General features: G+C 46.5%; 1 protein-coding gene across 1 annotated transcript; it reads right to left on the minus strand.

Moving 5' to 3' along the window:
• Window positions 1–163: 163 nt before the first annotated feature.
• Window positions 164–4,627, minus strand: thoc6 (THO complex 6). Its single transcript, XM_085272349.1, has 13 exons — window positions 4,471–4,627; window positions 3,911–4,002; window positions 3,773–3,837; window positions 3,115–3,218; window positions 2,997–3,034; window positions 2,703–2,751; window positions 2,261–2,332; window positions 1,893–1,995; window positions 1,512–1,561; window positions 1,362–1,424; window positions 919–1,029; window positions 708–836; window positions 164–375 (listed from the first exon to the last, which is right to left on the minus strand). Exons 1-13 carry the CDS (start codon window positions 4,483–4,485, stop codon window positions 295–297), a joined length of 972 nt encoding a protein of 323 aa, XP_085128475.1. The 5' UTR covers window positions 4,486–4,627; the 3' UTR covers window positions 164–294.
• Between the last annotated feature and the right edge of the window lie 6,260 nt (window positions 4,628–10,887).

Genomic DNA, 10,887 nt, shown 5'->3' on the forward strand with positions numbered 1-10,887 from the left:
CTTTCGTAGGAGCGTCACAGCGCTGATTTCAGTTGGGAACACTTTCATGAGCGCACACCTGTGATCAGAACATCAAAGTTCAATTGTTCATCACAGGGTGGGCTCTTCGCTGGTTGGTTTAACCAATCAGAGCTCAGCTGGTGAAGAAGAGTGAAGCGTGGTGTGCTTTTATTTTCATATGTTTATTCTTTAAAGAAGCTCACAGACAGCTGATACAAAACGCCCAAAAACAAATAAAAACATGGAAAATGAACAGACAGTTTATCGTGCGTGGGGTCTCATGAAGTTCGGAGTTCAGAATCTGAGGGAGAACGCTCTGTAGGACAGGTTGGTGAACACGTCGATACGGTCGCTGCTGCCGCCGACCGTCAGCACCTGAAACACACGACACGTTCACTAACACTGGGGGGAAAAACCTGACGTCGCTCTGTCTTCATTCACATCCTCTCTCTTCTGGCCACACCCCTTGCTGACTTTTAATGTGTAGGATGTTCCGGTTGTCTTCTCCAGCTTCAACCAATCAGCACTGAGCCACATTGTACTGTCCCGCCGTGTTTGCACACGCTCAGTTTGTCACGGCTCAGGTGTGATATGTGGACTTTTGAAATAGCGAAGTGTGAAACGCGTTAAACTTCACTCGTGAACCTGTCGTGTCATGTGACCTCCGTGTTTGCGTGAGGATGTGCGTGCTGCATTCAGGTTCTCACCCGGTGCTCGGTGCTGTTGTTGTTGAGCTGCAGCGTGTTCAGGCTCTGTGGCGTGCAGGGAATCTGAGCTTTGACCTCGCCGCCCAGCAGGCAGTGCGACACGAACGCACCTTCACCCACCGTTAGGATCTACAGGAAATGCATCACAGGAAGTGAACCAGAGCGAGCACCGGCACAGATGGACAAACACTGACTGAAGCGTCTTCCTCACCAAGTCCTGATGGAAGGTGGACTGTCGTTGGCACCCGCTCAGGTTAAAGATGGAGGTCGGTGACAGCGAGCGGAGGTGCCACAGAGACAGAGACGGTCCGCCGCCGCACAGCTGTGAGAACAGGAAGTCAGACATGTTCAGAATCTTACACATCTGGAATCTAAGGAAACATCTGTAAAAACAACAAACCTCAGAACAAGAACGAAGGAGAACGTTTCATCTCGCAGTTTAACGTCACCTGAACTCACCTGGAGTCCATCACCTGTTTCTAACACAACACGAGTCCTCACAGAGTCAGTCTGACTCAGAAATAAGACTCATCTTTAGAGGTTTTCACGGTTAAAGCTGTGATCAAAGATCAAAGATGACATCATTTTCATCAAAGTGAACTTTGATGAAAGGAGGGGGAGGAGTCACAGCGATGCGAGGAAACGTTTTCTCACCATCCAGTCAGAGTCGGTGGTCACGCAGCTGATCCATTTACCGTACTGAGGACGCGCACACACCTGAAACACACACACACCTGTGTTTATCCTCAGATAAAGAGGAAGTGACATCATCACAGGAAGTCTGCGACGCTTTCCGGCACTCACCTCGTACTTGTAGACCTCGATGCAGTGAACACACTGACCCGTCCTGCTGTCTGCAACAGCAACACATCACCTTCATCATCACCTCCATCACCAAAATCCTCATCGTCACTAATATCACCATCATCCTCACTAGGGCTGAGCGATAAGGCCTAAAATCCATATTGCGGTATAATTTGAAGCATGTGCGGTAACGATATATAGGCGCAGCTTGATGAGATCATCAACATGCGCCATCACGGTAGAGCGGTATAGTCAAAACCCCACGTTGGCCAAATTCATATCGTTTCTACTGTATATTGTTTATACCGCCCACCCCTACTCCTCGCCACCATCTTCACCATCATCATCCTCCCGACAGCCCCATGTTTCCTGTGAACTCACCCCACAGCCTCACTGCTCCGTCCTCTCCCCCCGACAGGATCTCCGCCTCCCTCTCTCTTACAGTCACGCAATGGACGTAGTCCGAGTGACCCTGAAGCACCGTCTGAAGACAAAACACAAACCTGTCACCATGGAAACACAGAACTCCCCCAACAGACGCTGCCATGAAAATCAGATTGAAACAGTTCAGTGCACACACGGACATCCAGGCATAAAACCTGCAGTTCCTCTGACATCCAGCAGAGGCTCCAGCAGTGAGTCGTTCCCCACAGACTCACACGTTAACAGCAGAAGTCAGCATTTACACACACACACACGACAGCGACGTGCTGTAAGGAGAAAACATGGAGTCAACGTTCCCCACTCACCTTGAACACACCGTTTTCCAGGTCCATGACATGGATGTTGTTATCGCCTCCTCCAACCACCAGGCTGTTATCCTGACACACAAACACAACTCCTCATTACACGTCGGAGCGACACGTCCGACAGAAAGACAACTATCCTCATTATCATCGGAGAAAAGGCCCCGACTGCAGCTGCATCCCTTCTACAAGCAAAAAATTAAATAACATTCAAAAAGAATGAAAAGAAGTCAGAATAATAAAAGGACCTCAATAAAACATCCAAAAACAAATAAAGGTTTAGTAAAAGGGTGGCTCTGACGACGAGGATGATGAGGAGGAGAATATTCTTCATACTGTCACAGGTTTGTGTTTTATTTCATGTTCGAGTGTTTTCTGCTCGTAGAGGCGGGCCAGCTTTAACGCGATGAAGAGAAGCAGAGCAGACAGGTGGAGCTGTACTCACTCTGGGGTTGATGGTCATGGAGTTGATCTCTGGGATCTCCAGGCTGGATCTGTAAGGAGACAGCAGATGCGTGAGTGAGGAAGCAGACAGGAGGCAGACAGGAAGCAGACAGGAAGCAGACAGGAGGCAGACAGGAGGCAGACAGGAAGCAGACAGGAGGCAGACAGGAAGCAGACAGGAAGCAGACAGGAAGCAGACAGGAGGCAGACAGGAGGCAGACAGGAAGCAGACAGGAGGCAGACAGGAAGCAGACAGGAGGCAGACAGGAGGCAGGGGTGGAAGACTGGTTCTCACTTGTAGTTCGGTCTTCGGGTCCACAGAGGTTTGACGTTCTGAGGAAGCAGAGACACAAAAATCAGGCAAACTCGTTTTCCCTCTCCATCTATGTGTCCCTGAAGACGTTCCAGGTTACCTTCTTGGTGAGCTCGCTCCAGCTCCAGGCGCTGATCTCGCCATTTCCCGCGCTCAGCAGGTGGCAGTCAGTGGACAGAAGGGAAAAGACCGGTCCCTCATGAGCTGCAGGACAAAAAGACCAAAAAGGAATCTGTGAGGACAGTGTGTCCAACATCAACACGGACACAATAAACGGCCACTAAAGTCCCAATGAAACCAGAACTCGTCACAGGGCAGCAAATAAAAAATCACAATAAAATGAGCCTCAAAAATATTGACTCACAAACACACCTGGAACTCCACCTGCAGGCTAAATCCAGAGTTTTGGTTTAAAATCAGCTGGAACCTTCACGTTTTCACTGATTCTTTATTTCCAGCGTGTTTTCAGCATGACGCAGATGTTTGTCACCAAACACACTGACGCTTTAGCGCCTCACAAGAGCGTCCAGTGTGACGGGAAACAGACAAATGTCTGGATCTATCAAACAAAAGGCTGGAAAGGTGAGTGTGTTTTCATGTGAGTGAGCTCAGACTTCCTGGGTTCTCATCACGTTGTTATTTTTTTATGCCACTGTTCGAGTCTGCAGGTGTAAAACACCAGCAGGTACACCTGTGACGCCCTCGCCATACTGCAGAGGCTCGGATGGTTTAGGGCGACCTTTGGCCCGAACACTCACCCGTGAAGGTCAGAACAGGTTTCTGGTTGAGCGCGGTGGCGTCTGGACTCAGAGCTGCAGACAAACTGAAAAAAACAGCAGTGACAAATAAGAGGTGTGGCCCTCGCAGCCGAGTCGAACCAGGTGCGTTTGACTCACCTGAACACTGCGATCTCGCCGTAGTTGTTTCCAGCTGCCAGGAAGCGGCCGCAGGGAGAGAAACTCTGAGAGAACACGGACATGTGCAGCAGCTGCAGACACAGACAGGTGCGTTAGTCCAAGCGCCACAACACAGGTGAGCAGCCACACCTGTGCAGGGACATCTGGACACTTAGTTACCACGTGCTGTAGGACATTCAGTCATGTGACGTCACCTTTATTCACCTGAGTGTAAATCAGCTTTAAATAAACAGTTTGTGAATGAACGTGCATGTCTCTATAAACAGATGACTCGGAACAAAGGTTGTTATTAATACTGATCACTTCCGGTCAGTAAATCTATCGCACATCACATTCACCTCAGCCTGAAACTTTTTAAAGACTCGAATTTAAATTCAGTGGAATTTTTAACGGAGTTTGTTTTCCGGTAAAACCTGGAACTAATCCGAGCTCGTTCACTTCTTTGTTTCTATCGTTCAGCACGAAGCTCGCTTTACTCTCAAACATCAGCCGGTTTCTCTATTTCCTGTTTCCGGTGAGATAAACGGAGCAAGCCTCACCTCCACGGGACCCATGCCGCTCCCACAAACACACCGAGCTCCTTTAAAACGAACAGGCACAAACACCCAAACAGAAGCAAAGGAACCAAAACTTAAACAGAGGAGGGAAAGAGCGGACCGGGGCGAGGGAATGTGACGTCACCAACACCAGCCCAGAGGATTCTGGGAGATGTAGTGTAGAAGCGGCAAGACGCTTCTTTTCCTCAGCGGCTCGTCCTCCTTCACTGCATCCACGAAGTTTCTCTGAGCTCTTCCTCTTCTCTTCCTGCCATCAGATTAATCATCATCCTCCCTCCTCTGGACCGTCTCATCCTCCCTCCTTCCTCCTGCAGATCACAGAGTCGCCTGCCTGGCCTCATCAGCCATCCCGTCGATCAGTACTGCAAAAAAGCAGGGGCTCAGAGCAGATCCCTGCTGTACTCCCACCTCCACCTTCAGCCACCTCAGCGCTGTCCTCATACGTATGCTGCACCACCCTCACATACTCCTTCATGGTTCCTCGTGCAGTACCGTCAGTCATCTGCTTCCTCTGATCCACAAACACACAGAAGCTCCTTCTCATCTACATTTCTCCATCAGGTCTAACGTCACAGCTCTTCCTCAGCATAAAGCCACATGTTGGTGGTGTGGCTCACCAGCGTCATCCTCTCTCCTAGACTTCTCCACACCCACAGAGGTACACTGTACTGCCAAAAGTATTCACTCGCCCATCCAAATCATTGAATTCAGGTGTCCCAGTCACCTCCATGACCTCCATGACCGCAGGTGTTTAAAGTCAGCAGCTAGGCATGCAGAAATAATGTGTGGAAGCAGGGCTCGCTCTCAGGAGCTCAGGGAACTCCCTCGTGGCGCTACCATAGGATGCCTCCTGTGCAACAGGTCCAGCTGTGGAATTTCTTCACAACTTAACATTCCACAGTCAGCTGTTAGTGGAATTATAACAAAGTGGAAACAACTGGGAACGCCAGCAGCTCAGCTATGAAGTGGTCGACCGTGGTGCGAGGCGCAGAGTGCACAGAGGTCGCCGACTCTGCGGAGTACGTTACCACAGACACCAAACCTCACGTGGCCTTCAGCTGAGCTCAACAACAGTGCGCAGAGAGCTTTTTGGAATGGGTTTCCATGGCGACCAGCTGCATACAAGCATTACATCATCAAGTGTTTAATGCAGTGGTGTAAACCACGCCACTACTGGACTCTAGAACAATTGCGGCATGTTCGCCGGACTGACCGATCACGATCACGAGGACCGGCCTGCACAGAGTCCTGACCTCATCCTGATCCAACACCTTTGGGACCAATCAGAGCGGAGACTGTGAGCCAGGCCTTCTCCTCCAACACCAGCGTGACCTCACACATGTGCTTCTGGAAGAATGATCAACACTCCCCATAAACACTCCTGAACCTGAGGAAATCCTTCCAGGAGACGTCCAGCTGCACACGGTGGGCCGACATCATATTCACTGGAGTTCATGGCAGAACGGTGGATCTCATCTGGACCAGTCGCCTTTCCACTCTCCACCCTCGTCTTAGCTGCTCTCAAAGTTATCATAGTTTTATACTCTCAAATGATTTTTTATTTTTATTTCATTTTGAGTTTTTAATTCGCTTTAGTTTCCAGAGCACATTTTCTTGTTTCGGTTTGGTTCAGTCCACAGCACAAAAAATCATCGGCTGCCCCCTGCCCTCTTTGTCTGCTGTCTACAACTCCCGTTGTCTCAGCAGGGCCAGAAACATCTCAAAGGACACTACCCACCCCGCCTACCATCTTTTCAACCTACTGCCCTCTGGCAGGCGCTTCAAATCCATTCAGGCCAGAACAAACAGACTCGGGGAAGGCTTCTTCCCCAAAGCTATCACCATACTCAACTCAAACTTGCACACAAGGGCGTAGATTTAGAGATTATTGAATTGTCCCCACCAATAGAGAAATCAAACCCGATAGAAAGGAAAAAAAAGATCTGTCAACGTCTCATTCACCCAGCGGTGCAGAAAGGGTGAAATTAGTTCTCTACTGGAGTCCTACCTCATGTGACAAATATGGCCAGTATGATTGGCTGAGCCTTTCAGGGAGCTCTGTTTAGTTTTAGCAGCGGCAAACCTGCGCTGCGAGGAGGATGGCAGCAAAGAGGAAGAACCTGGATATAAGAAAGTATTTTTCAAAGAAACCTGTAAGTTAGTGCTGGGCCACATCATACCGTTCACGGTAATACCGGTATGATGTTGGGCAACGATGAGAAAATGAAGTATGGCGACCGTGGCTCAGGGGGTTGGGAATCGCATCTGTAACCGGAAGGTCGCCGGTTCGATCCCTGGGCTCTCTGTCCTGGTCGTTGTGTCCTTGGGCAAGACTCTTTACCCTACTTGGCCAGAGGGGCCGATGGCGCGATATGGCAGCCTCGCTTCTGTCAGTCTGCCCCAGGGCAGCTGTGGCTACAACTGTAGCTGCCTGTAGCTGCCTCCACCAGTGTGTGAATGTGAGAGTGAATGAATAGTGGCATTGTAAAGCGCTTTGAGGGCCTTGAAAAGCGCTATATAAATGCAATCCATAAAACACGCATGCGCTGTGCCTTTGTTTTCATACGCACATGGCGGAAAAAGTATGACGGAGAACGAGAAGAGCAAAAGCCGATCGTTGAATGAAACGATGAACCAGAACTGGTTTGTAAAAATGCTGCAGCTTCACTGGTGTGGAACTGGTTTAGCTTTCGTCCGTCAGATACACAACAAAGCACTATTTTTGGTAGCGCATGCTAGCGGGCCGTCGTTATTACCGTGTTGTTTGGAAAATACGGCGCACTTAAAATCAATACTTTGATTTTTCTGAAAGTCGACAGAGCCCCTTATAATCCCGTGTGCCTTATGTCTGAACTCTGGTTGTGTTTACTGACCTCGAAACGATTTTATGTGCACGGCGCTCGAACATCTGTCAGATGTTTCAGTACGACTTTGCTAAGCTACGAAGCCGCACCGCTTGATGGATTGTCGGAGCGTTACGGCTGTCGTAGGCGGAGTGATACGTACTGTGCTTCAACATAATATTACAGTGTTGTGTGTGTATAACCTCGTTAAGTTTTGTGGATGTTATACATGGTTATGCTGAGGATGTGTCGGCCAGTTTCCACTGGAAATGCCTTTTGGTTAAACTGTCAGCGAGGAGTTTGCACAAGTAACAGCTGCTTGTTTAAGTGAAAATACATTGATGGGTTTTGCACTAATAAAGTTGTGGAGTTGTAAAGTATTTTTTCTTGTGACAATTATATCGTCAGTTATCGCAAATTTTCAAATGTATATCGTGATAAATATTTTTGATCATATCGCCCTGCTCTACTGTAAATCACTTAAAGCCAAGTGCTAGGCTTTGGCCCACATCAGTCTGAAACTGTATGTAACCATGAATAACGTGTTTTGGAAACATGCAGCACTGTTAGTTCTCTCAGTCTCAGAGCAGCATTTCTAATTTTGATTGAAACTGTCAGAGAAAACAGCAGCCTCGAGCGAGCCAGGATATTAGTTTACAGAGGCTGTTAAAATTATATGTCTAACGTTAAAATGTTGGTGACACAATAATTTTATCCTAATGGCTCTGACATATTCATAGGGTTAATTTTTGAGACAAAATGTCATGAGGTAGTCCTGATTTTGCAAATATTCCACCTTGTAGTGCAGTGTGCACAAATTGTTTTAAAAATGCACTCACGCTACAAACATTACTGATGAGTCAAGATCTGCACAAAGTGACAGAAACACATTTTATTCTTATTGTCATGTATGTCCTATTTGTCAGGTGACAGAACCAACACAGAGCTCAGAGAGTAATGGTGACAGAAGATCACAGGTGGAATTGGATGATGACTTGATCAGGCCCCATCTTATCTTAATGACCTTGTAGTACCATATCACCCTATTAGAGCACTTCGCTCTCGCTCTGCAGGCTTACTTGTTGTTCCTAGAGTATTTAAAAGTAGAATGGGAGGCAGAGCCTTCAGTTTTCAGGCCCCTCTTCTGTGGAACCAGCTTCCAGTTTGGATTCAGGAGACAGACACTATCTCTACTTTCAAGATTAGGCTTCAAACTTTCCTTTTTGCTAAAGCATATAGTTAGGGCTGGACCAGGTGACCCTGAATCCTCCCTTAGTTATGCTGCAATAGACGTAGGCTGCCGGGGATTCCCATGATGCACTGGGTGTTTCGTCTTCACTCACTATGTGTTAACAGACCTCTCTGCACTGAATCATACTTGTTATTAACCTCTGTCTCTCTTCCACAGCATGTCTTTATCCTGTCTTCCTTCTCTCACACCAACCAATCACAGCAAATGGCCCCGCCCCTCCCTGAGCCTGGTTCTGCTGGAGGTTTCTTCCTGTTAAAAGGGAGTTTTTCCTTCCCACTGTTGCCAAAGTGCTGCTCATAGGGGGTCATATGATTGTTGGGTTTTTCTCTGTATCTATGAAGCGCCTTGAGGCGACTTATGTTGTGATTTGGCGCTATATAAATAAAATTGAATTGAATTGAATTGTTGGTTCATGACTGTATTTGAAGCACATGTGTGACTGCATGTATGTGGAATGTCTTACTGTTGTTCTGTCCACCAGGAGAGGCTGAACAGTATAGATGTAAAACCAATATGCCAGCAGTTTATCTCAGTTAGTGAGAGGAGCAGGCCTGTGTTTGGCTGCTTCACATAGTGAACATTGAGTTGTTGTGTGGGACATGTAGTCCATGTCTGTTGCTGTAACAGTAGTTCATGTTTAGAATTAAAAAATCCCAGCTCACTGAGTTGATCGGGGCAACAGTGCCTAAAATGTTGCATCATTTTGCTGAGAGATCTTTTGTGGTAATCTTAGATGAGTAGTTTTATGGACAAAACCCAGCAGGTCATTCAGTGTTTCCTTAGTGCTGATGTGTCAGAGATGTTGGTGTAACTGAAGTAATGTTGTTAAGTCCTTAAAGTCATATTCTTTTATTGTCATGACTCTATTTTTATGTTTGTATGACACCTGATTTATATTGAATATGACTGAAGTAAACTAGTCTTTGGCTACGTCCACACGTACACGGGTATTTTTGAAAACTGAGATTTTCCGTTTTCGTTTTAAAAAATAATCCCGTCCACACATAAAGGCAGAAACGAAGGAAAACGCTGCTATGAACATGCCAAAGCAGCAGGTGGCGCTAGATTCCTAACCGTGCAGAAATGTTGGCCAATCAGAAGTCTAGAAGCCTCGGTGGGAAAAAGTAAACAAAGCTGGGGCATAGAAGCAGAACCGAGTCGTATGTGTGGAGGGACAGTAACTGTGTGTATATGTGAGCATTTAAACACTGCAGAGAGTAGAATTAACAGTAACAGTATTGTAGAAATTCATTTCACCCCAACAATAACATGGGCACAGTGTGACGTCAAAAAAGGCGCACATCTTTGACGCTCACACGTAAATGCAAAAACTGAGTTTTCAAAAATATCCACCCTGGCAGGCGTTTTTAAAAATCTCCGTTTTCAGTGACCGAAAACGCCGTTTACGCGTGGACGAAAGATGCAAACGCATAGAAACATCTGCGTTTTCAAAAATACCCGGGTACGTGTGGACGTAGTCTAAAATACTTAGTCATTTAGTCATAGTTATAATTCACATATAAAACTATGAATTGTAATTTTAAATGGTCTAAAAGCACGTAGAATAGCATATGCAGGGAAGTATATTTCTCCTTTATTTTATCAAGAAGCAAAAACAAAAAGGAAAAAAGAAGAAACGGGGCAGGGGTCGGTGGTTGAATCATCCGTCTCCACCAACGCCAAAACCAAATCTACGCCCTCGCTTGCACACAAGTAATCTGCACTGAAATATCATCAATTCTCTGCCTGTCGGTCTCTGTCATCAAGTACTGTACTGTGTATTTATATTTATATTAAGTGCATCTCATTATACTATGTATAATGACAATAAAGACTTTCAATTCAGTTCAAGTTTTTCTTACTTTTAGTCTTTCTAAGTATTATTATTGGCATGAGTCAGTGCAGGTAAAATAAAACAGGATTTTGGATGTAGAGAGAAACCAGTCAGGACAGAATTCATTGCAATATTTACATAGTAACATTTCCTCTTCACCAAACTTTCCTTCTATTATTATTTTATTTTGTTTTATTTTGTTTTGCAAGTTTACAAAAATAATTCAATTTTTACTTGAGTTGATTAAAAGGATTTTTCACACTTGGCTTCAGTTAGCTGTGATAACCTCGGCTGACCTCACTTCCTCCATCCTGCTCTTCATCCATCAGCTCCACACAGAGCACAGGTGCTCGTTAACCTGACCATCTCATCTTTACGATGTGCATGTTTGCTCTGACATCAGATGGACTTCCTGATAAAACCCTCCCAGTTTATCTGAACCAGGACTACACTGGCTCGTGGTCCCCATG

Source organism: Mchenga conophoros, linkage group LG4 (genome assembly GCF_057382185.1).
Source record: "Mchenga conophoros isolate Kocher_MC1m ecotype Shallow Benthic linkage group LG4, M_conophoros_male_GT1.1, whole genome shotgun sequence".
Lineage (NCBI taxonomy): Eukaryota > Metazoa > Chordata > Actinopteri > Cichliformes > Cichlidae > Mchenga > Mchenga conophoros.

Bases quoted from the DNA above. Each gene is read 5' to 3' on its own strand.
- thoc6 (XM_085272349.1), bottom strand. The intron at 3,035-3,114 runs GTAACCTGGAAC...CTGCTTCCTCAG, and splicing joins GGAGCGAGCTCACCAAGAAG to AACGTCAAACCTCTGTGGAC. The intron at 376-707 runs GTGAGAACCTGA...CGTGTGTTTCAG, and splicing joins ACAACAGCACCGAGCACCGG to GTGCTGACGGTCGGCGGCAG.